The 25,169-nt window shown below is 42.8% G+C and overlaps 1 protein-coding gene across 2 annotated transcripts in view; it reads left to right on the top strand.

Annotated features, from left to right (window-relative positions):
* LOC105466551 (coagulation factor XI) overlaps positions 1–24,922 on the top strand; it is a 28,172-nt gene extending 3,250 nt beyond the window's left edge. Inside the window, exons 3-15 of one of the 2 annotated variants that reach the window (XM_011715498.2) lie at positions 2,129–2,291; positions 3,614–3,720; positions 4,667–4,826; positions 6,774–6,883; positions 7,221–7,380; positions 12,830–12,939; positions 13,087–13,201; positions 13,290–13,396; positions 18,400–18,568; positions 19,936–20,111; positions 20,715–20,810; positions 21,996–22,135; positions 22,715–24,922. In XM_011715498.2, the coding sequence (XP_011713800.2) occupies positions 2,129–2,291; positions 3,614–3,720; positions 4,667–4,826; positions 6,774–6,883; positions 7,221–7,380; positions 12,830–12,939; positions 13,087–13,201; positions 13,290–13,396; positions 18,400–18,568; positions 19,936–20,111; positions 20,715–20,810; positions 21,996–22,135; positions 22,715–22,876 (1,775 nt within the window). In that variant the 3' untranslated portion in view covers positions 22,877–24,922. Of the gene's footprint in view, positions 1–2,128; positions 2,292–3,613; positions 3,721–4,666; positions 4,827–6,773; positions 6,884–7,220; positions 7,381–12,829; positions 12,940–13,038; positions 13,202–13,289; positions 13,397–18,399; positions 18,569–19,935; positions 20,112–20,714; positions 20,811–21,995; positions 22,136–22,714 lie in introns of both variants that reach the window. The other variant, XM_011715497.2, reaches the window with a different exon arrangement.
* The last annotated feature ends 247 nt before the right edge of the window (positions 24,923–25,169 follow it).

The following is a 25,169-nucleotide window of genomic DNA, read 5'->3' as shown; positions in this document are numbered from 1 at the left end:
TATCGACAGGTGGCTGCATAAACAAAGTGTGGTACATACAGACAATGGAATATTACTCAGCCCTAAAAAGAAAGGAAATTCTGACACATGCTACCACATGGATAAACCTTGAAGACATTATGCTAAGTGAAATAAGCCAGTCACGAAAGAACAAATACTGTGGGATCCCATTGATATGAGGTACCTAAGGTAGTCAATTTCATCAAGATGGAAACTAGAACAGAGGTTGCCAGGGGCCGAGGGGTGAGGGAAGGGGTGAGAGTTGGTGTTTAATGGGCACAGAGCATCTGCTGGGGAAGTTGGAAAGTTCTGGAGGCGGATGATGCTGATGGTTACGCAGCAATGTAAATGCACTTAGTGCCACAGAACTGTACACTCAAAATGGCTACATGGCACATGGTATGTTATCTGTCACAATAAAAAATAAAAATAATTTTAAATATTAATATGTGCAGAAAAATGCTTGCTAAAATTCTGTTGTTGATCAAAACTCTTAGTAAGCTGAAAATGGAAGCGAACTTTCATCAACCATTAAAGGGCATTTTAAACAAAAGCAAACAAAAATCCAAACCAAAAGTTTTCAAAAAACATAATGCATAATAGTGGAATATTGAAAGCTTTCCCAAGGGATTGAGAATAAGACAAGAATACTTCCCATTGTTTCCATTTTATATTATAAGGAGGTACTAGTTGGTGCAGTAGGGATAGGAAATAAAAGGAAAATGATTAGGAGGAGCATAAGCTCTCATTTTACACAGATGATATGATCGTGTACCCAGAAAAATCCAAAATTAACCATCACATAAATTATTTGAGCCAATTAATTAAATTAGTAAGAAGTCTAGATACAACGTCAATATACAATAGCAAGCCCTTGCTAGTTCGCAAAACAGATTAACTAGTTTTTACTGACACTAGAAGCTGCATGTGGATTTTCCAAAATTTTTAAAATGTTTATATGTTTAGGAGCTGTAAGTGCAGATTTCTTACATACATATGTTATGCAGTGGTGAAGTGCTGGCTTTTAGTGTACCCATCACCCAAGTAGTGAACCAACAGGTAATTTTTCAATGCTCACCCACTCCCATCCTCCCACCAGGTGGCATATTGAAAATCAATTTGTCTTGTAAAATTAAATAATCCAATTAGGAGGGGGATATATTCTAAGAAAATCAGTGCATGGTGCACACACACACAGAGCACGTGTGCACGCACGTGTGAGAGAGAAGGACAGAGAGAGAAACTGAGTCTCGCTCTGTCGCCCAGGCTGGAGTGCAGTGGTGCAAACACAGCTCACTGCAGCCTCAAACTCCCAGGCTCAGGAGATCCTCCTACCTCAGCCTCCCGAGTAGCTGGGATTACAGGTGGAAACCACCATGCCCAGCTAATTTTTTTTTTGTATTTTTTATAGAGACAGGGTCTTGCCACATTGCCCAGGCTGGTCTTGAGCTCCTCAGCTCAAGCAATCTGCCTACCTTAGCCTCCCAAAGTGCTGGGATTACAAGCACGAGCCACTGCGCCCACGCCACATGATTAAATATAGAACATTTACTTGATTCGTCAATTAATATTCTTCTTAAAAGTAGTATTTTAAAGTAGCAAGATTGCTTTCCCCCCAAAGATGGGGATTTCCATGGTGGGGTTTCCAGATTATTCTCAGTGGGGTGAGGATGTATGTTATCACACCCCCGGGCCATCAGATGCTGTCAGAAACTGATCACTCTGGAGCCTTCGTTTCGAACAAGCACAGGGTTTGGACGAAGAGACGCAGTTAGGAAAGCAAAAAGCAGAAGGCTCGTTCCAAACCGGGATGAGATCCTGAAAAGCAGCAGCTTTTGCCAGTAAAGATCCTTGAAACGATTCAATCACTCTCAAAGCACTCCTCGTCTCCAAGACAATGACTCACAAGCACAATTCCATTGAAGCCAATGTACCATTTTGTGATTTTCGTTTCCAGCTGAGGCTGTTCATTCAGAAAACTCACATAAGTGTTCATTGCCTTGATTTCCAAATTCAGGTGTAGTTCCTGTTAAGTAGAGCTACTTGCCTTGCCTGTATGAGATTATTACCTAATTAGATATATGCCCAGTAAAATCCAAAATAAAGCATGCCATGTGTTACATCACAGAATGTGTGACTCAGTTGTTCAAGGACATCCACTTTGAAGGAGGGGACATTGCTACGGTTTTCACACCAAGCGCCAAGCACTGCCAGGTGGTCTGCACTCACCACCCACGATGTCTGCTCTTCACTTTCACGGGGGAATCTGCATCTGAGAATCCTACCCAGTGGTAAGTGCTTCTGTTTCCACATCGAGGAGACGGATTTTTACAGGGAGACTGCTGTTCTTAACACATCTCCATCTACCGTTTTACACAATTTAACATTGACAACTGGAAGATCAATTGTCTTTCAGTAGAAATATTATTACAGAAAGAAGGGATGGTGGTTAGGCAGTTCAGAAAAGAATAAATATGCCTCCAAGTGTAGGCTTTCCAGCCTCTCTTATAGTCTCAGTATTAATGGTATGTTTCTTCTGTTTGTCTCAATTTTTATGCTTCTTAAACATTTCACACTTTGCTTTTCTATCAATTATTAATTTTTGTTGTGCTTTAAACTGGAACTTCTCCCAACTATTTTATTAGAAAAAAAATTAAATATTTAAAAAGATAATTTGAAGAAATAGTACAGTACCATGATCCCTTGCCACCACCAAGACTGCAATGTTTGCTATATTTGTATAGCAATATACAATACACAATATAATATATGATACAATACACAATACCTATATTTGTACACATGCTTAACCATTTGAAATAATTTTAAAACATGGCACTTTACCCCAAATACTTCAACATGCATTATCCTACACAAAAGACATACGAAATTTAACAAGAATTCCTTTATATTACTTCAGTTTTCCCTCAAATGTAATTTATAGTAATTAACCAGAATCTTACCAAGAGTTACACATTGCACTGGGTTGTTTGTCAGGTTGAAAATATTTTGAACAGTCCGCCAACCATTTGTGTTCCCATCCTGAGCTTGAAAGTGTAATAATAAACCTTTCTGTAGAATTAAGTTTTCAACATCTTTGTGTATTATTGCTGCATTCACAGGCATTTATATAACACCCTGAACTTATAACATTTACTACTCCAGAATCTAGAACAGGGTTTGGAAAATGCCTTCTTAATAAAGCAGAGTAAATATATTAGGCTTTGTGGGCAAAACCCGCAGTAAAGCCAAGGATACTATATAAGTATTTATGTCACCACTTAAAATGTAACCATTTGAAAACATAAAAATCATTTTGTAGAGCTAACAGGCTAAACAAAAACACACAGATTTTTGGTTGCATTTTACCAACAGGCCATAGTTCACCGACTCCTGTTTGTTCCTGTTAGGAAGGAGTATTACACGTAGTCTCTTAAGTGTAGGGATGTTGAAGTAAAAAGCAAACTCAGAATCTTGCTAAGAAAATATTTGTTTTGGCATGAGATAAAGTAGTTTGTTTCCTTCTCTTTGGCTTTCTGTGTGCTGACTTTTAAGACCCATTATTTTAAAAACATAAATTCCTATTCAGTAATACGTATTTTTTAAAAAACAGGTTTACTTGTGTCCTGAAGGACAGTGTTACAGAAACACTGCCAAGAGTGAATAGGACAGGAGCGATTTCTGGGTATTCTTTCAAGCAATGCTCACACCAAATAAGCGGTAAGATATGTTGTTAGAACCGACAAATACCAGTTGTGATGTATACATATAGTCACATCAGATATGGTTTTATGGCAATGAAATAAAACACTGCTATGTGGAAATAAACCCCCTTAACGAAGTTCTTTCAATGTAGAGTATAAACTAGCATACATGCATGCCTGCCCTCCAACACACTAAAAATTTCCTTACCTCATAGAAAGACATATCTTACTACCTCACTTCTCATCATTTATTTATATTGTTTCTACTTCCCAGCCTAAAATCTTAAATGAAAGTCTTTTTTTTTTTTTTTTTTTTTTTGCGACAAGGTCTCACTCTGTTGTCCAGGCTGGAGTGCAGTGGTGCAATCACAGCTCACTGCAGCCTCAACCACCTGGGTTCAAGTGATCCTCCTGCCTTAGCCTCTGGAGTAGCTGGGACCAGAAGCATGCACCACCATTCCCAGCTAATTTGTTAATTGTTCCTAGAGACAGAGTCTCACTGTATTGCCCAGGCTGGTCTCAAACTCCTGGCCTCAAGTGATCCACCCGCCTCGGCCTTCCAGAGTGCTGGGATTCCATGGTGCCCAGTTGAAATTCATTATTAAACATATTAATCCAAATCAAAAGGAGCAAATATAAAAGTTGAAGTGACACTTGTCTTAATAGTGAGCAGATACTTGAATGAGTTAATTAGTGAAATAATCAGTGCAGTTAAGGAGAAGAGAGGCAAGGTCAGAAAATCAAAATGTGAATTTATGAGTCTAAAATTGTTACAATACAAGAAGGACATTGGCATTCTTTTACTGCTTTCATTCAAGAATAAGAATTTTGTAGATTAATGTAACAAAAGACTTCTGAGGAAAGGTGGGTGAAAAAGTTCAGGGTGAGTCAGGAGGGACAGTTGCTGAGGTCAGCGCTTCTGGAATCTGGAAGGTACTCACGTTGTCTGCTTTTATTTCCAGCTTGCAACAAAGACATTTATGTGGACCTAGACATGAAGGGCATAAACTATAACAGCTCACTTGCCAAGAGTGCTCAAGAATGCCAAGAAAGATGCACGGATGACGTCCACTGCCACTTTTTCACGTATGCCACAAGGCAGTTTCCCAGTCTGGAGCATCGGTGAGTGAGCCTCGGCATTCGAGTGGCCAGTGACAAACAGAATGGTGATTTACTAAAAAGTTTTTGTCATCAACTTTATGCCAGAATTAATTTTGAACCCCTAGAAGGCATTTCAATAAAAGTACTCCTGGTTTTCTTCATGAAAAACACACTTAAAGCCTAATTTGGATGCATTTCATTTGTGGTAAGGAGTTTATCTTTTAATAACACTGTCAGAAAAATATATACACTTAGCTAATTTCAAAAGTGCTACACTTTTAAATTGGCAATTTTGAAACAGCTACAATTGGTCTGTCAGTGCCCTTCCCAGTCTAAAAAATGTTACAGTCTAACAGAATAAAAATAAAAACCTACTCCTCTCTCTCTCCCCCTCTAAATAACAGTTCCTTACCTAAGACAAAATACTCATGTAAAAAGTATTATCCTGCTGCATACTGGATTTTGAAATATTTCAAGGATAAATCTATTGTGTAAGGATTTAAAAATGATCTGATCTCTAATGACCAAATCTGTGTCCTCATCTTTAAAAATTTCCATGGGAAATAGATTATTTTGTATATTCAGAAATATACATTATACAATATACAATATTATGCAATATTGTATACAATATACAACATTATCCAATATTGTATACAATATACAACATTATACAATATTAATTTGTATATTCAGAAATATACTGAGATAATTTAGATTTTCATAGTAAACTGCATTTATCTGGAATCAACAGAAAAGTGAAAAACATTCTAATTACTAATATTTGTGGGTTTCTTTCTTTTTTTTTTTGACAAAGTTTCGCTCTTTGTTGCACAGGCTGGAGTGCAATGGCGCGATCTCGGCTCACTGCAACCTTAGCCTCCTGGGTTCAAGTGAATCTCCTGTCTCAGCCTCCTGAGTAGCTGGAATTATAGGTGCCCACCACCATGCCTGGCTAATTTTTGTATTTTTAGTAGAGATGGGGTGTCACCATGTTGGCCAGGCTGGTCTCGAACTACTGACCTCAGATAATCCTCCCGCCTTGGCCTCCCAAAGTGCTGGGATTGCAGGTGTGAGCCACCGCACCCGGCCTAATATTTCTGTTTTAGCATTGGATTTTAACATTCTGCCCGCCACATTAACAAAGAGGAGTAAACGGAAAGCAAACAAAGCATCAATGAGTTATTTCAAAAACAACAGTGATTACACACACACACACACACACACACACACACACACACCCCAAACCCCTAACTTAGTCATTTGACTTGCAACGCTTGTCTGTAGCTCAGCTCAGATGACAGCTTTTATGTCTAAGACTTAACGGAATGTGAACTGCAAGCCAAGAAAGTGGAGGCTTCTAAGCAAGATAAAAAAAAGTAAAATCATTAAAAGTAAGAAGGACTTGGCCAGGTGCAGTGGCTCACTTTGCGAGGCTGAGGTGGGCAGATCACCTGAGGTCAGGAGTTCGACACCAGCCTGACCAATATGATGAAACCCCATCTCTACTAAAAAAGAATACAAAAATTAGCCAGGCGTGGTGGTGGGCGCCTGTAATCCCAGCTACTCGGGAGGCTGAGACAGGAGAATCGCTTGAACCTGGGAGGCAGAGGTTGCGGTGAGCCGAGATCGCGCCATTGCGCTCCAGCCTGGGCAACAAGAGCCAAACTCCGTCTCAAAAAAAAAAAAAAAAAAGTGAGAAGGGCTTGAGAAGTCATTCACTCATGCAGTCTCCTTCTTCATGTGGCCACTCTCTCAAGCTGTCACTGTACTGAAGAAGAAATAAAGTTACACGGTTCACAGGTGCTTAGTGGCACTGCTAGGACCATGCCCAGCCACTCAGCCTCCCAGATGGATGCTTCAGGGTCTCGCAGGTCCTCTCTCCAAAGGGGACTTTCTTCTCGTCTCATGTTTTCTCCTCCTTGCACTTGGAAGAATAAGACACTTTTCCTTTTTCTTTTTATTCAGTAACATTTGTCTACTGAAGCACACCCAAACGGGGACACCAACCGGAATAATGAAGCTCGATAAAGTGGTGACTGGATTTTCACTGAAATCCTGTGCACTTTCTAATCTGGGTAACTATTGACTTCTTGATGACGTAGTGCAACCATTAAACATGCTGATGATCAGGACAATAGATCTCACTCAGGATACCAGCTTATGCTCACAATGGAACGGACCCAAAGACCTTTACCTTCTTCATGTGATAGATTTCATCATGTCTTGTACAGTTAGATCCTCTATTTAAATTTCAAGTTTAAAATAATCATGTCATTTTCTTCTAAATAAAAAAAATTTAAAAGATCTTGAGATACACTTAAATTTTTTAATATGGAATTTACAAATGCTGTGACTGGAATTTTCCTGATAGCTGGTGAACTGAGTTCCTAACACAGTTCTTCTGTTGCGCAGCTTGTATCAGGGACGTTTTCCCCAACACGGTGTTTGCGGACAGCAACATCGATAGTGTCATGGCTCCAGATGCCTTTGTCTGTCGCCGGATCTGCACTCATCATCCCGGTTGCTTGTTTTTTACCTTCTTTTCCCAGGAATGGCCCAAAGAATCTCAAAGGTAAGGAGTTAACAAGTAAGGATAATTTGTTATCTTTTAAAAATAGCTGATCAAAATCCATCATTAAAAACTCCAAGTAACTAAAAATTTACTCTAAATGTTAGTATAGGATAAAAATTGCAAAGAATTTCTAGCCGCTCTCCCATTCTATTCCCCACCTACTTAGCACAAACCCGACATTACCGAGGACTCTTTTTTTTTTGAGACGGAGTCTCACCGTACTGCCCAGGCTGGAGTACAATGGTGTGATCTCAGCTCACTGCAACCTTTGCCTCCCGAGTTCAAGTGATTCTCCTGCCTCCGCCTCCTGAGTAGCTGGGATTATAGGCATGGGCCACCATGCCCAGCTAATTTTTTTTTTTTTTTTTTTTTTTTTGTATTTTTAGTAGAGACAGGGTTTCACCATGTTGGCCAGGCTGGTCTCGAACTCCTGACCTCAGGCGATCCGCCTGCCTCGGCCTCCCGAAGTGCTGAGATTACAGGGTTGAGCCACCATGCCTGGTCAATAAATTTTAAAATAAATATTATTTTACCTAAATAAATTTTAGGTACAGGTACAGTTTTGTTACATGGATATACTGTGTAGTGTGAAGTCTGGGCTTTTGCTGCTCCGCCCTCCCCTATCCTTCCAACTGTCTGAGTCTCCAATAGCTTTCATTCCACTCTCTCTGTGCCTGTGTACATTTTATTTAGCTCCCACTTATAAGTGACAACATGGAATATTTGACTTTCTGTTTCTGAGTTGTTTCACTTGAGATAATAGCCTCCAGTTCTATCCATGTTGCTGCAAAAGACATGATTTTGTGATTTTTTATGGCTAAGTAACATTCTATAGTATATTCTATACACCACATTTTCTTTATCCATTCATTTGTTGATAGACTCTTAGGCTGATCCATATCTTTGTTATTATGAATAGTGCTGCAGTAAACATGTGAGTGTAGGTATCTTTGAGAAATACTGATTTGTTTTCTTTCTTTTCCTTTGGACATGTACCCAGTAGTGGGATTGCTGGAGGTCTCCACCTTGGCAAAGGGAGAGTTGTCTAATTCTGAATGAAATGAAGAGATTCCATTTCCGTTTCATGACCACTAAAAGACAATTCAGTCCAATGCTTTGTTTAAAATAATTGAACCAGGAGCAGAAAGAGCTGAAAATGTCAGTGAAATGTCAAACCCAAAGTGGAGAGAGAGAGGTGGAAATGAATGTCTCCATCAAGTGGGTTAGGATGGTGGTGGAGGGAGATTTGAGAATTGAGTTCCTGTTTCCTTACCAATGGAAATTAACACAGGACATCAGAAACAGCATGAAAAAATTCTTTGATTATCAAAAGGACATTAGCTAAGGTTGCTGTCCCTCTTTTATTTATTTATTTGAGACAGGGTCTTGCTCTGTCACTCAGATTTGGGTGCACTGGGTGTGATCTCAGCCTGCTGCAGCCTCCACTTCCTAGGTTCAAACAATCCACCTGTCTCATCCTCCCAAGTTGCTGGGACCAAAGGTGTGCACCACCATGCCCAGCTAATGTTTGTATTTTTGTAGCGACAGGGTTTCGCCACGTTGGTCAGGCTGGTCTAGAACTGCTGGCCTCAAGCAATCCATCGGCCGTGGCCTCCCACAGTGCAGGGATTACAAGCCTGAGCCACCATGCCCAGCTTGCTATTCTTCATTGACAACATTCACTTAAACAAACAAACATCCATAAAATTAAGTCAGTTTTAAAACCTAGCTTGTATATATCTTTGAATTGGAACTCTCAGAGCCTTCAGCACTTGCTTGATTGGCCTCCTGTTGATGAAAATGTGTCCTCCAGACAATTCAGCCAAGGGGAGCCCCGTGTGCCTTGCCCATCACACGAACCTTGCTTTCCACTGAGTGAGGCTGTAATTTCAGAAGTGCCAGGTTTGTCACATGAAAATATATCTGTTACCATCACCTACTGAACAAATTTAGTAGAATTTGTTTGGTGCCTATTATGTATCAGGCATTGTTCTGAAGACTGGGGATACCATTTAGTGAACTAAATAGATGAAAACCTTGCTGATTGGACCAGAGTGGAGATGAGAGAGAAGTGACCAGATTGATATGTGTTACAGCAGAGAGCCAATAAGATTTACTGATGGATTGGATCATGGATTGTGAAGTAGTCAGTGATAGCACCGAGACTTTTGGCCCAAGAAACTGGAAAGATGGAAATGCTGATGACAGAGATGTGGAAAGTTTCACAAGCGGCAGAGTGTAGGAGAAGCAATGCCCATGACACATCTAGAGGAAAGGGTTGAACCGACAGCTGGAAATAGAAGTCACATTCAGGAGAGAGGTTTATGTGTACATCTGTGTTTATGTGTCACCAATATACAACTGATTTTTTTTAAAATCTGGTGAAATTATCAAAGAATTAAATGCAGACAGGGAAGAAAGTAGGTCCAAAGATGGAGCCTTGGGGTGTTATAAAGTTCAGAAATAAGAAAGATGCCATTGTCACTTGTAATTTTGTGTTCGTCACTGCTCTTTTTCTTTGTCTTATTCCCTTACCGACCAATTCCTAGACTAGGAATAACACATTTGATCTTTAATACAGAATGTGATAGGAATATGGCTTCTATAAGCCAAAGCTTGGCAATTTAAACTTAAATTTATTAAAATTAAATAAAACTGGCTGGGTGCAGTGCCTCATGCCTGTAATCCAAGTACTTTGGGAGGCAGAGGCAGGTGGATCACTTGAGGTCAGGAGTTCGAGACCATCCTGGCCAACATGGCGAAACCCCGTCTCTACCAAAAATACAAAACTTAGCCTGATATGGTGGCGTGTGCCTGTAATCCCAGCTACTCAGGAGGCCGAGGCAGGAGAATCACTTGAACCCGGGACGTGGAGGTTACAGTGAGCCGAGATCGGGACACTGCACTCCAGCCTGGATTACAAGAGAAAGACTCTGTCTCAAATAAATAAATAAATAAATAAATAAATAAATAAATAAATAAAACTAAAAATTCACCTTCCCGGCTATATTGGCCACATTCCAAGTGCCCAGCAGCCACATGTGGTTGGCAGTTACTGTATTGGATGGCATAGACATAGAATATTTCCATCACTGCAGAAAGTTCTAGGGACAGCCTTGCTCTAGACTGTGGTTTTGTCTACTTAGGAAAAGTCACTCTTTTCCAGGAAGATGCTTCCAGGGTGTAGAGTCAACGATGTACTTCACTCATCTCCTTATAAACCTGTTGCAATCCTGGATAGGAGGTTTCTAGGTAGCATGAAGACTCTTGAACCTTTAAGACAGGCTGGGAGTTTTGAAAGGAAGAAAATGGAAAGAGAAGATACTGGGAAGACTGACAATAGAGTAAGCTCAGAAAATTGTTATGGAGCCAGGTGATTTAGTTAGAAAATGTGTCTGCAACCTAAGGGTCATGGAGTGTGACTCTGTGGTTTATGAGTGTGACTCTGTGGTTCATGGGTGTGACTCTGTGGTTTATGAGTGTGACTCCGTGGTTCATGGGTGTGACTCTGTGGTTTATGGGTGTGACTCTATGGTTTGAGTGTGACTCCGTGGTTTATGAGTGTGACTCTGTGGTTCATGTGATTCTGTGGTTTATGAGTGTGACTCTGTGGTTTATGGGTGTCACTCCACGGTTTGGGTGTGACTCTGTGGTTTATGAGTGTGACTCTGTGGTTTATGGGTGTGACTCCATGGTTTGAGTGTGACTCCGTGGTTTATGGGTGTGACTCCATGGTTTATGGGTGTGACTCCGTGGTTTATGGGTGTGACTCTGCGGTTTATGAGTGTGACTCTGCGGTTTATGGGTGTGACTCCATGGTTTATGAGTGTGACTCTGTGGTTTATGAGTGTGACTCTGTGGTTTATGGGTGTGACTCTGTGGTTTATGAGTGTGACTCTGTGGTTTATGGGTGTGACTCTGTGGTTTATGAGTGTGACTCTGTGGTTTATGGGTGTGACTCCATGATTTATGAGTGTGACTTTGTGGTTTGAGTGTGACTCCGTGGTTTATGGGTGTGACTCCGTGGTTTATGAGTGTGACTCCATGGTTTATGGGTGTGACTCCATGATTTATGAGTGTGACTCCATGGTTTATGAGTGTGACTCTGTGGTTTATGGGTGTGACTCCATGGTTTGAGTATGACTTCGTGGTTTGAATGTGACTCCGTGGTTTATGGGTGTGACTCCGTGGTTTATGAGTGTGTCTCCGTGGTTTATGAGTGTGACTCCATGGTTTATGCGTGTGACTCCGTGATTTATGAGTGTGACTCCGTGGTTTATGAGTGTGACTCTGTGGTTTATGGGTGTGACTCCGTGGTTTATGAGTGTGACTCCATGGTTTATGGGTGTGACTCCATGGTTTATGGGTGTGACTCCGTGGTTTATGGGTGTGACTCCGTGGTTATGAGTGTGACTCCGTGGTTTATGGGTGTGACTCCGTGGTTCATGGGTGTGACTCCGTGGTTTATGGGTGTGACTCCGTGGTTTATGGGTGTGATTCCGTGGTTTATGGGTGTGACTCTGTGGTTTATGGGTGTGACTCCGTGGTTTATGAGTGTGACTCCGTGGTTTATGTGTGTGACTCCGTGGTTTATGGGTGTGACTCCGTGGTTTATGGGTGTGACTCCATGGTTTATGAGTGTGACTCCGTTTGGGTGTGACTCCGTGGTTTATGAGTGTGACTCCGTGGTTTATGGGTGTGACTCCATGGTTTATGAGTGTGACTCCGTGGTTTATGAGTGTGACTCCGTGGTTTATGAGTGTGACTCCGTGGTTTATGGGTGTGACTCCATGGTTGATGAGTGTGACTCTGTGGTTGATGAGTGTGACTCTGTGGTTGATGAGTGTGACTCCGTGGTTTACGAGTGTGACTCTGTGGTTTATGGGTGTGACTCTGTGGTTTATGGGTGTGACTCCGTGGTTTATGAGTGTGACTCCGTGGTTTATGGGTGTGACTCCATGGTTTATGGGTGTGACTCCATGGTTTATGAGTGTGACTCCGTGGTTTATGGGTGTGACTCCATGGTTTATGTGTGTGACTCCATGGTTTATGAGTGTGACTCCGTTTGGGTGTGACTCCGTGGTTTATGAGTGTGACTCCATGGTTTATGGGTGTGACTCCATGGTTTATGAGTGTGACTCCGTGGTTTATGAGTGTGACTCCGTGGTTTATGTGTGTGACTCCGTGGTTTACGAGTGTGACTCCGTGGTTTACGTGTGTGACTCCGTGGTTTACAGGTGTGACTCCGTGGTTTACGGGTGTGACTCCGTGGTTTATGAGTGTGACTCCATGGTTTATGAGTGTGACTCCATGGTTTACAAATAGTACTTTCAAAATAGGAAAATCTTCATAATTAAGTGCCAGCATGAGCTGACTTTATTTTCTCTAGGTGCTGTAAAAATGTTTTTACGTGTCTGATATATTTCTACTTCCCTTTTGTTTTTGTTAGAAATCTTTGTCTCCTTAAAACATCTGAGAGTGGATTACCCAGTACACGCATTAAAAAGAGCAAAGCTCTTTCTGGTTTCAGTCTCCAAAGCTGCAGGCACAGCATCCCAGGTAAACTGAGTTCTGCATTCTGGCTGAGAGTGACCAGCCCCGAGGAGGCTGATGCATGCTGAGGGAGGGTCTCGCTCTGACATGTGGTCTGCTGTCTAGTGTTCTGCCATTCTTCATTTTACCATGACACTGATTTCTTGGGAGAAGAACTGGATATTGTTGCTGTGAAAGGTCACGAGGCCTGCCAGAAACTGTGCACCAATGCCGTCCGCTGCCAGTTTTTTACCTATGCCCCAGCTCAAGCATCTTGCAACGAAGGGAAGTAAGCCATGTGAAGCGCTATGCAGATACCCTTGTCTCGTCTGCCTGTGAGGCGCATTACGTTTATACCATTTTGTTTCCAACTGCAGGGGCAAATGTTACTTAAAGCTTTCTTCAAATGGATCTCCAACTAAAATACTTCGCGGGACAGGAGGCATCTCTGGATACACATTAAGGCTGTGTAAAATGGATAATGGTGAGTATAATGTCACTTGAAAAAATACAGCCGAAGGAATTATTCCATACGGAATCCATCACAACCAAGACTATCAGGTCCAGCCGCAGAGGGGAGAACGTTCATGAAATAAACACATTTTGCCATTTTCCGTTGTTTTCACTCCTATCACCCAAGCTGACCATGTTTTAAACGTAAATACTGGGGCTTGACCAAACTGTACATTGCCTAGTATTAACCAAATATATGTTTTAATTTGACACATTTATACACCTGGCATTTCTGTTTTCTTTCTTTCTTTCTTTTTTTTTTTTTTTGAGACAGAGTCTCACTCTGTTGTCCAGGCTGGAGTGCAGTGATGTGGTCAGTGTTTACTGCAGCCTCTGCCTTGAACTCCTGGACTCCAACAATCCTCCCACCTTAGCTCCCTGAGTAGCTGGGGCTACAGGCGTGCACCACAACACCCGGCTAATTTTTTGTAGAGATGGGGTCTTGCCATGTTGCCCAGGATGCTCTTGAACTCCTGGGCTCAAGCGATCCTCCCGCTTTGGCTTCCCAAATTTCTGGGATTATAGGTTTGAACCTCTGTACCCAGCCACAACTGGCATTTCATAATGAGACCCAGACTCTGCCAACACTCCTGTGATCAAGGCCAGTAATCTTTCCTATTATCCTTTGTAAGGGAAATATCGATCAATACTTTGGTTAGTCAAATTACTCATTTTCTTCTAAAAAATGTGTATCTGTTCAAGAAATACTGGCACACCTCCTTTTTAGAGGTCTTTATTCAGATTCCATGCAGGGTTCCAGAGACTTAGGAATTGGCATAGGTTAAGGTAAAACTTTACTAACAACAATGAGTGTGGTAGGGTGGAAATAAGAGTGTTTAGATTATACAAGACCTATGGTAACATAAAAGTTGCAAGAAAAATCCGACCAGCAGTGTTTCCATCCCAGTGGCCAGTTTCTGAGTATAGTCGCAAGAGATGGTTTGTAGGCAAATAGAATTGTCCCAAGGGACAAAATCCCCAACAGGAAAGAATGCACCACAAGCACTCCTGCCTAAATTACTGTCATAACTTAGGATGGCTTTACTATATACTGATTTACAGAAGCTGCATGTTCTTAGACTGTTTACTGCTAAATGTCCAATATTCCAATACACTGTAAGATGCAACTGAGATTTAATGAATGAAATGCAAGTGATAATCACGCTTTGTCATAGTTTTAGAAGCACAAAAACCTTTCGTGTCAGATTATCTGCTGTACTGAAAAGGCGAGTCAATCCTTCATTTCTGAGAACTTGTTTTGTAGAACATAAAGATGTCATATGGGCCGGGCGCGGTGGCTCAAGCCTGTAATCCCAGCACTTTGGGAGGCCGAGACGGGTGGATCACGAGGTCAGGAGATCGAGACCATCCTGGCTAACCCGGTGAAACCCCGTCTCTACTAAAAAACTAGCTGGGCGAGGTGGCGGCGCCTGTAGTCCCAGCTACTCGGGAGGCTGAGGCAGGAGAATGGCATAAACCCGGGAGGCGGAGCTTGCAGTGAGCTGAGATCCGGCCACCGCGCTCCAGCCTGGGCCACAGAGCGAGACTCCGTCTCAAAAAAAAAAAAAAAAAAAAAAGGAAAAAAGATGTCATATTGCCTCCAACACTGATATCCTAACTAGTAAACTGCGCCCTCCTAGAGCTCAGAGGCGCTCCGATGAGAATCTTTGGATGGCTCAAGCCTCCTTAAAAAGCAAGTCGATTAAGTCGTATCCCATACATTGTTTTCCTCACCATAAATTTCCCTAAGACAAGAAGGAGCATTCAGCACCATTCTGCTGTCTTTCTTCTACTTCTGAGCATTAGAAGGGACGCTTAGCGGATGTTGTTGTTAAGTAATGTTGACATGATTTTAAAAATGGGAACGAGCACGTATACCTTAATACATTGCAGACTGCGTTTCCCCCTTCCTTCTTCATTATGGTTTTCTCATTGGATTTACAGACTCTGGCCTGTAGAAGTTACAGAATATACCAGATAAAGATTGATAGCTGCAGGAGAAAATGTAAGATAAAGGAAAATAAACTTATGTCTTTTCAGTGCACCTTTGGAGGGAGTGAATTAGATAACTAGGTTTTTGCTGCACTGTATTTGATGAAATAACTCCCTAATGTGAAAGGGAATAGCTACGTGAGATGTTGATGGTGTCTTGTCTGCCATTGGTCTACAATGTAACTTAACTTTCTGAAGATAGATAGCAGCACCATTAAAACAAACATTTCTTAACACAAAATATGATTCTAAACACGTATTTTCAGGCTTTCGTTTAAACTGAGAATCAAAATAGGATGAACATCAAGGCCTCTCACCTGTACTTAATAGGGTCTTGATTGAGTTATTTCTAACATACACTAGTTACTGCTTACCTATTAATTTTCCTAAAATTTACCTTTATGACACTTCCCACCTTGCGAACTATAAAGGCTTCCGAGAAATTCCAGAATAGAGGGCCCTCCAAAACAAATTTTCACCCTACCAGCTCTAAAATGAGAGCCTCTGTTCAGGCTTCCAAAGACACAGCCTGCTCGTTCTCACCTCAGTTGCTGTTAGCTGCTGTTTCCTTCCAAACTCCTTCTCTCTTCCTCTCCTTCTATTTGAAATCCACGCCAGAATTATACGCTCATTTTCCTACCATGGAAAAAAAGGCCTAGAAAGGTTGTTTTATACCCACAAAACTTGTGAGTGGATCTTCTAGGATCCGGCTTCTCATCAGTGATTCTTCTGTTAACTTAGACTCCTCCCTTAGCTTGGGACACGGAGCCTCTCTGAGCACCTGAGCCTGGTTATTCTAAGTGTGATCTGGGCACGGCACATTGGCATCGCCCAGGAGGTTATTAGAATTTCAGGACCCACAAAGACGTTACGGAGTCAGGATCTGCAATTTAAAGGCTATGCAGGCGACCCATAGGCACATAAAAGTATGAGTCGCATAGGTGTGTGCGTGTGTGTGCATGTGTCTAGAATACTGCCGTCTACGAACCCCGACTCCCATGCCATCTGTGTTCCATGTGTGCGTGTGTGTGCGTGCGTGTGTGTGCATGTGTGTGTTCGTGTGTGTGTCTAGAATACTGCTGTCTACGAACCCCCACTCCCATGCCATCTGTGTTCCATGTGTGCGTGTGTGTGTGTGCGTGTGTGTGTGCATGTGTGTGTTCGTGTGTGTGTCTAGAATACTGCTGTCTACGAACCCCCACTCCCATGCCATCTGTGTTCCATGTGTGCGTGTGTGTGCGTGCGTGTGTGTGCATGTGTGTGTTCGTGTGTGTGTCTAGAATACTGCTGTCTACGAACCCCCACTCCCATGCCATCTGTATTCCGTGTGTGCGTGTGTGTGCATGTGTGTGTGTGCATGTGTGTATGTGTATGTGCATGTGTGTGTCTAGAATACTGCTGTCTACAAACACCCAACTCCCATGCCATCTGTGTTCTGTGTGTGTGTGTACGTGTGTGTGTGCATGTGTGCATGTGTGTGTGCATGTGCATGTGTAAGTCTAGAATACTGCTGTCTACGAACACCCCACTCCCATGCCATCTCTTTTCCTTGTGTGTGTGGGTATGTGCATGTGTGTGCACGTGTGTGTGTGCATGTGTGTGCACGTGTGCATGTGTGTGTGTGTCTAGAATACTGCTGTCTACAAACACCCCATTCCCATGCCATCTCTGTTCCTTGTGTGTGCGTGTGTGTGTGTGCATGTGTGTGCATTCGCGTGTGTGTACACACGTGGGTGTGCATGTGTATGTGTGTGTACGTGTATGTGTGTGTCTGCGTGTGTCTAGAATACTCTTTACTAACACCCCACTCCCATGCCATCTGTGTTCCATGTGTGCGTGTGTGTGCATGTGTCTAGAATACTCTTTAACACCCCACTCCCATGCCATCTGTGTTCCGTGTGTGTGAGTGTGTGTGCATGTGTGTGCACATGAGTGTGCGTGTGTGCGATTGTGTGCATGCACGTGTGTGCGATTGTGTGCATGTGTGTGCGTGTGTGTGTGCGTGTGTGTGTCTAGAATACTGCTGTCTATGAACACTCCACTCCCATGCCATCTGTGTTCCGTGTGTGTGTGTGTGTGTGTGTGTGTCTAGAGTATGAACACCCCACTCCCATGCCATCTGTGTTCCGTGTGTGTGTGTGTGTGTGTGTGTGTCTAGAGTATGAACACCCCACTCCCATGCCATCTGGGTTCCATGGCAGGCTGGGTCAAGGTTCCAGCCTGGAGGATGGGTTCTTGTGTTGGGCATCCAGTAAGTAGAAAGAGAAGGAACTGTTCTTTCTAGGCAGCCCCAAGAGTAAAGAAACACAGGATGAACCTAAGTCAAAGTCCCTGAAAAGTACCAAGGACCCCAGAGAATCCCAAACTGTCAACAAGGCCAGAGGTCAGAGGAAGTTCGCAGATCAGTCTTACTTTGGACGTGGATGGAGCAGGAGTGACTGGGAGTCATGGTCAGCAGAGTCACGGGAACAGGGCAGGAACTAGATAATGGCTGCAGCCTGAGGGCAAGGTGCTCGCCTTTTCTTTCTAAGAGTAGTTCTCAAACGCCAGCAGGGCTGGTTTAAACACAGAGGGCTGAGCTTCCAGGCTGGAGTTTCTCATTCACTGGATCTGAGGTGGGGCTGAAGAATGTGCATTTCTGACAAGTTCCCAGGTGACACTGTTGGTCTGGAGACTGCACTCGACAACCACTGGTTTAAAAGAACCATTCGCGTTATCATTTGAAGAAGGATAAGACAGCCTCGTAGTACCACACAAGAGGGCCACATCCTTTGGGGTGTGTAATTACAAGATGAATTAGTTACTTCCATTTTTCATGTGCATGTTTTGCTTTGGCAACTTGATTATAAAGTCTCTGGAACTCAGGGTCATGATAAACTGTTGACTTGAGGGAAGGTTTTCTTCTTCTTGTTCCTGAAAGAGCACAATTACTGGTGGAAAGGAAGATGTAGGAAGCTGCTCATCGCAATGCTTCTGTTGCAGAGTGTACCACCAAAATCAAGCCCAGGATCGTTGGAGGAACTGCATCTGTTCGTGGTGAGTGGCCATGGCAGGTGACTCTGCACACCACCTCACCCACTCAGAGACACCTGTGTGGAGGCTCCATCATTGGAAACCAGTGGATATTAACGGCCGCTCACTGTTTCTATGGGTCAGTACCACGGCTGCTTTTATTAGTTCATCTTCTTCACGCATTTATAAAAAATATTACTAGCATATCAGGAAATACTTTAATCAATTAAATTGTCTTATTTGCAAAATTGATTAATTCCTTCAGTGGTAAAAAAGGCAGAAAGGAAGAGTCCCTCATGGTCTCCCAGCATCAGAACAGGTGCAGGTACACGGCCGCTTGACTGCCTGCAATTCTGCTTCCCGTTTAACCACATCCACATCCCCAGGGGCCTTCATGTTATTCCCTGCAAGAGCATACCTCCTTCCCTGTGTGCCTCGCTCCGTGCGCTGCGCCCAGAACTAAACTCACAGAGGATTTACCACTCTCTGAATCAAATTTCTAATATGTGTGTGTGCATGTGTGTGTGTGTGTGTTTAAATACAGAAAGAGGCCAGGTGTGGTGGTTCATGCCTGTAATCCCAGCACTTTGGGTGGCTGAGGAGGGAGGATCACTTGATGCCAGGAGTCTGAGGTCAGCCTGGGCAACATAGTGAGACCCTGTCTCTAAAAATTATTTAAAAACGAGTCAGGCCTGGTGGTTTGTGCACCTGTAGCACCAGCTGCTCAGAAGGCTGAGGTAGGAGGATTGCTTGAGCCCAAGAGTTCAAGGGTTCAGTGAGTTACTACAGTGCCACTGCGCTCCAGCGTGAGCAACAGAGCGAGACCCTATCTCTAAGTAAATAAATAAAATACAGGAAGAGTTCAGTAGGCATCCTCAAACTGGGTTCCTTACTTAGGTCACTTTCTGCACTGGCCAAACATAAAGGCTCCAGCTGGGGGTATATATATTCCAGGGAAGTTAAGTCAGCCAAACTTTCTGTTTGCTACTTTAGTATCCTCCGAGTTGTTTCCAGACACAGTTTTGTGTGCTTTTTAGTTTTAGTTTTCTTTTTTAATCAGTCTGCAGCACACTCATATTAAACTCAAGAAGACATGTGAAATCAAGAGTCCCCGTTACCTGTCACATATGGGAATGGAGTAGCAGAGAGGCCGCCTGAGTTTCTCAGTGTCACAGCTAGTCACTGGCGAGGGTGAGACTAAGTCCAGTGATCTTCGTGTGTGTGTGTGCTTGTGTGTGTGTGTGTGTGTGCCTCTGTGTGCCTGTGTGTGTGTGTGTTGGAGCATGGAGGGGGTGCTCATTCATTTTTTGTGTATAATGGATTTTCTTTATAGGGTGAATATGTTTTTTATCCTAAAAAATCTTAGGAAAAAAATCACTTTTTTCCACCTAAATGTCCGTCATTGGCAGAAAATATTAGTAATAGTTAAATAGTCACACACTTCACAATGTCTGGGAATTATTTTCAGTAAAGGAAATTTCTTTTCCTCTGCTGTTTGCTCCTTAGGGTAGAGTCACCTAAGATTTTGCGTGTCTACATTGGCATTTTAAATCAATCTGAAATAAAAGAGGATACATCTTTCTTTGGGGTTCAAGAAATAATAATCCATGATCAATATAAAATGGCAGAAAGTGGGTATGATATTGCCTTGTTGAAACTGGAAACCACAGTGAATTACACAGGTATGGAGAATTTTATCTGGAAAGTTATCTCCAATGGTGAACTGGATAAAATGTTTAACGCTGCTAGATTTACGACCTGAGCCTGCCAGTCTCTCTGTGTGTTATCATCATGGAAGCGAGAGGGCCTGGAACACGAGCCATTCATTCTGTTAAGGCTGACACACGTTCCTGGCGATTGAAACTTATTTGGGGAATGTGGGTGAAGAGATACGTTTTCCTGAGGCTTCTTCAGGTGCATAGAATGACACAATTTCATAATACATTGGAATAGTAAAGATAATTTAGTCTAAAGATAATTTAGTAAAGGTAATTTAGGGATGAAGGATTGAAGGTTAGGACAATTAAGCAACTTGTGCAGGATCACAAACTGAGTTGGATGAGGAGTTAGTGGCCAGGGTGGGGCTTGTCTCTCTCTCGCCCCTTCATCCTGGCGCTTGTGCGATATTATGCTGAACCTGAGGGAGGAAAATATATGAAAACAAGGCAAAAAAAGAATATAGTTAACAAAGAAAACACAGATAATGTACAGTGGAAGAAGAGTCTCTTCTGGAAAAGAGGATCTATTTTGCATCTCATATTTAAACCATGATTTTTTACATTTAGATTCTCAACGACCCATATGCCTGCCTTCAAAAGGAGATAGAAATGTGATATACACTGACTGCTGGGTGACTGGATGGGGGTACAGAAAATTAAGAGGTAAAAATGATGTTGTTATATGTGCTCCAGCCTAGAAATGAAGAACGGAAACCTTTCTGCCCTGTCAAGTCATGTAGCTGAAGCACAAGTCGAGTCACACTACTCAGCTGCAGGAAGCGGATTAATACCGATGGAGAGGCAAAAGTCACCCAAGTGAGGCTGGTGCCTCGTCTGTTTGATTGGAAATTTTAAATGTGACTACATCTCTTTAAAGACTAATTATATTTAATGAAGTTTAATGTGAAGCCTAGCACTTTTCAGTAAATGTTCTAGCCTGCTGTCCAATTACTTTTTCTGGGAAGTCATTCCAGTTAGAGTCATAATTAATTTTGGAACTTAATTAACATTAACAAAATGGTACATGCAATAGTGGGAATAATGTTTTCTTCATACTTGCAATTATAAAAGGTCCGTGAAGTAAATCTAACATTTTTTCCTTCTAGATTTTTATATAGGCATGATTGTTGTTGTTGTTGTTGTTGTTGTTTTTGAGGTGGAGTCTCGCTCTGTCGCCCAGGCTGGAGTGCAGTGGCGCAATCTCGGCTCACTGCAAGCTCTGCCTCCCGGGTTCAAGCAATTCTCCTGCCTCAGCCTCCCAAGTAGCTGGGATTACAGGTGCCCACCACCACCCCAAGCTAAGTTTTGGTATTTTTAGTAGAGACAGGGTTTCACCGTGTTAGCCAGGATGGTCTCCATCTCCTGACCCTGTGATCTGCCTGCCTCGGCCTCCCAAAGCGCTGGGATTACAGGTGTAAGTCACTGCGCCCGGCTGTGATTTTTATTTTAAATATATGCAGCCGGGCGCGGTGGCTCACGCCTGTAATCCCAGTGCTTTGAGAAGCCAAGATGGGTGGATCACTTGAGGTCAGGAGTTCAAGACCGGCCTGCCCAACACGGTGAAACTCCATCTCAACTAAAAATACAGACATTAGCCGGGCATAATGGCAGGTGCCTGTACATCCCATGTACTCGGGAGGCTGAGGCAGGAGAATTGCTTGAACCTGGGAGGCGGAGGTTGCAGTGAGCCGAGATCGCGCCACTGCACTCCAGCGTGGGCAACAAAAAGAGACTCCGTCTCAATTAAAAAAAAGTGTGTGTGTGTATGTGTGTGTGTGTATATATGTATATACATTTATGTGTATTGTATATGGTTATTCCACAAACAAACCAAAAAATTTTTTTCAGACAAAATACAGAATACTCTCCAGAAAGCCAAGATACCCTTAGTGACCAATGACGAGTGCCAGAAGAGATACAGAGGACATAAAATAACCCATAAGATGATCTGCGCCGGCTACAGGGAAGGAGGGAAGGATGCTTGCAAGGTAACGCAGTGTTCTTAGCCAATGGAATATACACAAATTGGAATGCTTAATGCATTTTTTTTTTTGAAATGGAGTCTTGCTCTGTCACCCAGGCTAGAGTGCAGTGGTGTGATCTCTGCTCACTGCAACCTCCACCTCCAGGTTCAAGCGATTCTCCAGCCTCAGCCTCCTGCGTAGCTGGGATTATAGGCGTGCACCACCACACCTGGCTAATTTATTTTGTATTTTTAGTAGAGACGAGGTTTCACCATGTTGGCCAGGATGGTCTCGATCTCTTGACCTCGTGATCCACCCGCCTTGGCCTCCCAAAGTGCTGGGATTGCAGGTGTGAGGCACCGTGCCCGGCCGCTTAATGCATTTTGAAAAGCAGTCTTCTGCCAATGAGCAGGGAACACAGTGTATTTGCTTGACTTGGCAAAAATGAGGAGACTAACTGGAAGAACGCAAGCACCCGGGTTCTCTGCAGTATATTAAGAGTCCAAGACAGCATTTACACAAAATCAGCCTGAGCAAGATGTGCTGAAGACGGGAAGCGTCTAAGTTGATCTGTGCACCTTTTCTTGTCTCCCCTTGTTCTAGGGAGATTCGGGAGGCCCTCTGTCCTGCAAACACAACGAGGTCTGGCATCTGGTTGGCATCACGAGCTGGGGCGAAGGCTGTGCTCAAAGGGAGCGGCCAGGCGTTTACACCAACGTGGTCGAGTACGTGGACTGGATTCTGGAGAAAACTCAAGCAGCGTGAACGGGTTCCCAGGGGCCACTGCAGTCCCTGAAGGACAGAGGATTTGCTGGGAGAGGGCGTTGAGCTCATTGTGCCAGCTTGCTTCCTCCACAGTAACACGCTGAAGGGGCTTGGTGCTGGTAGGAAAATGCCAGAAGAAAACAAACTGTCACAAGCTGTTATGTCCAAAGCTCCCGTTCTATGATCATTGTAGTTTGTTTCAGCATCCAGTGTCTTTGTTTCTGATCACGCTTCTAAGGAGTCCAAGAATTACCATAAGGCAATATTTGTGATGATTACTATATAGGCAGATATACCAGAAAATAACCAAGTAGTGGCAGCAGGGATCAGGTAGAAGAACTGATAAAAGAAACCACCATAAATAGATTTGTTCAATGAAAAATGAAAACTGGAAGAAAGGAGAACGAAGACAGTCTTCACCATTTTGCAGGAATCTACACTCTGCCTGTGTGAACACATTTCTTTGTAAAGAAAGAATTTGATTGCATTTAATGGCAGATTTTCAGAATAGTCAGGAATTCGTGTCATTTCCATTTTAAAACATGTTTAAAAAAATCAGTTTGAGTAGACACAAGCTAAGAGTGAATGTGAAGATACCAGAATTTCTGTATGGAAGAGGGTGACAAGCAGCAATGTACCTGGAAGTGGTACCTTAGGACCAATCTTAAAGATACACTTTCCTGAAAAATGATTTGTGATGGATCGTATATTTATTTAAAATATCTTGGGAGGGAGAGGCTGATGGCGATAGGGAGGCAAGCTGAAGCCTCCATAAGACAAGCTGCTACTGTGACTGTGGCCCCCAAAGAGCTACACCGCATATTTATTTGACAAAAGTCACCATTGACTACATCCGTACTACAGAGAAAAAACAATTTGGGCACAAATGGATGGTTACAGTAAAGTCTTCAGCAAGCAGCTCCCTGTATTCTAAGTACTGGGCTTTTCTGTTTGGTGCAAATATTTATCTCATTATTGCTGTGATCTAGTCCAGTAACCTAGAATTTGATTTGTCACCACATAGCTTTCAACCTGTGCCAACAATTATACAATTCGTCAAGTGTGAATTTTTTTTTTTTTTTTTTTTTTGAGACGAAGTCTCACTCTGTTGCCCAGGCTGGAGTGCAGTGGTGTAACTTCGACTCACTGTAACCTACACCTCCTGAGTTCAAGCGATTGTCCTGCCTCAGTCTCCCAAGTAGCTGAGACTACAGGCACACGCCACCATGCCCAGCTAATTTTTATATTTTTAGTAGAGACGTGGTTTCACTATGTTGGCCAGGCTGGTCTTGAACTTCTGACCTTGTGATCCACCCACCTCAGCCTCTCAAAGTGCTGGGATTACAGGCGTGAGTCACTGCACCTGGCCTTGGAAAATATTTATTGAGCACAATTGCTTGAGAGCATCATGCTGAGCTTTGAGGATACAGTGGTGAGCAAACAGATATGTCCTGGCTTCATGAAGCTTATACTCTAGCTAACATGAACAACAAAATAAAATAATCACACAAAATATAGAAGTTCAAGCTGAAATGAGCGGCTGCACCGGATTCTATCAGATGAGAAAGGACAGTTTTCACAAAGTTCAAAGACTGGGGATACAAAGGAATTTGTCCTGAGAAAGACAAAACAAAAACAACAAACAAAAAACCCAAAAGAGTAAAATGACGGTAGGGTATAACGGGGCCAGATCCAAAATGCGGACAGGTTCAAACAAAATTGGAACTGAAAATCAGAGTGCCTTCAAGAGTAGCAAACGATATTATCTTGTTACCTGCTAATTACCTTAGTAGACTGGAAGCAACACTTCACACAAAAGAGGGCTGGGATGTAATTTCTGATAAGAAGAGGTGTTTCTGTGAAGTCTTTCCTGAGAACATATTATTTGAGAAAAACACATATTGTTGTTTTTAGCATTTCACTTTGTATAAGTCTTAATTTTTGAAGAGCTGGTATATGCCCATGATTTGTTAATGAAAATACTGTAAGATATAAAATATACAATGAGAAGATCTCCTCTTCTGTGCCAGGAGAGTGCACATTCTACACACTGCGTAGCACCTTTCTGACTTCCGTTCTGTCTGGGCACAGTTCTGATTGCCATGCAGAGGGCTCCCTCTGTCTGGGGATATTTCTCACGGGTACCGAGAGAGCCTCCTCTATCTTGGGGTATTTCCGATGCGTACAGAAGGGCTGCCTCTGTCCACTATGGAAGGCTGGTGTTCACTGCGGGGATTCCGCACTTCGTTTAACCAGAGTCCCCTGTGGACGGACACTTGGGTTGTTTTCAATC

Source organism: Macaca nemestrina, chromosome 3 (assembly GCF_043159975.1).
Source record: "Macaca nemestrina isolate mMacNem1 chromosome 3, mMacNem.hap1, whole genome shotgun sequence".
In the NCBI taxonomy this organism is placed as follows: Eukaryota; Metazoa; Chordata; class Mammalia; order Primates; family Cercopithecidae; genus Macaca; species Macaca nemestrina.
Note: the sequence above shows the minus strand (reverse complement) of the source record. Positions and strands in the feature narration are given on the sequence as shown.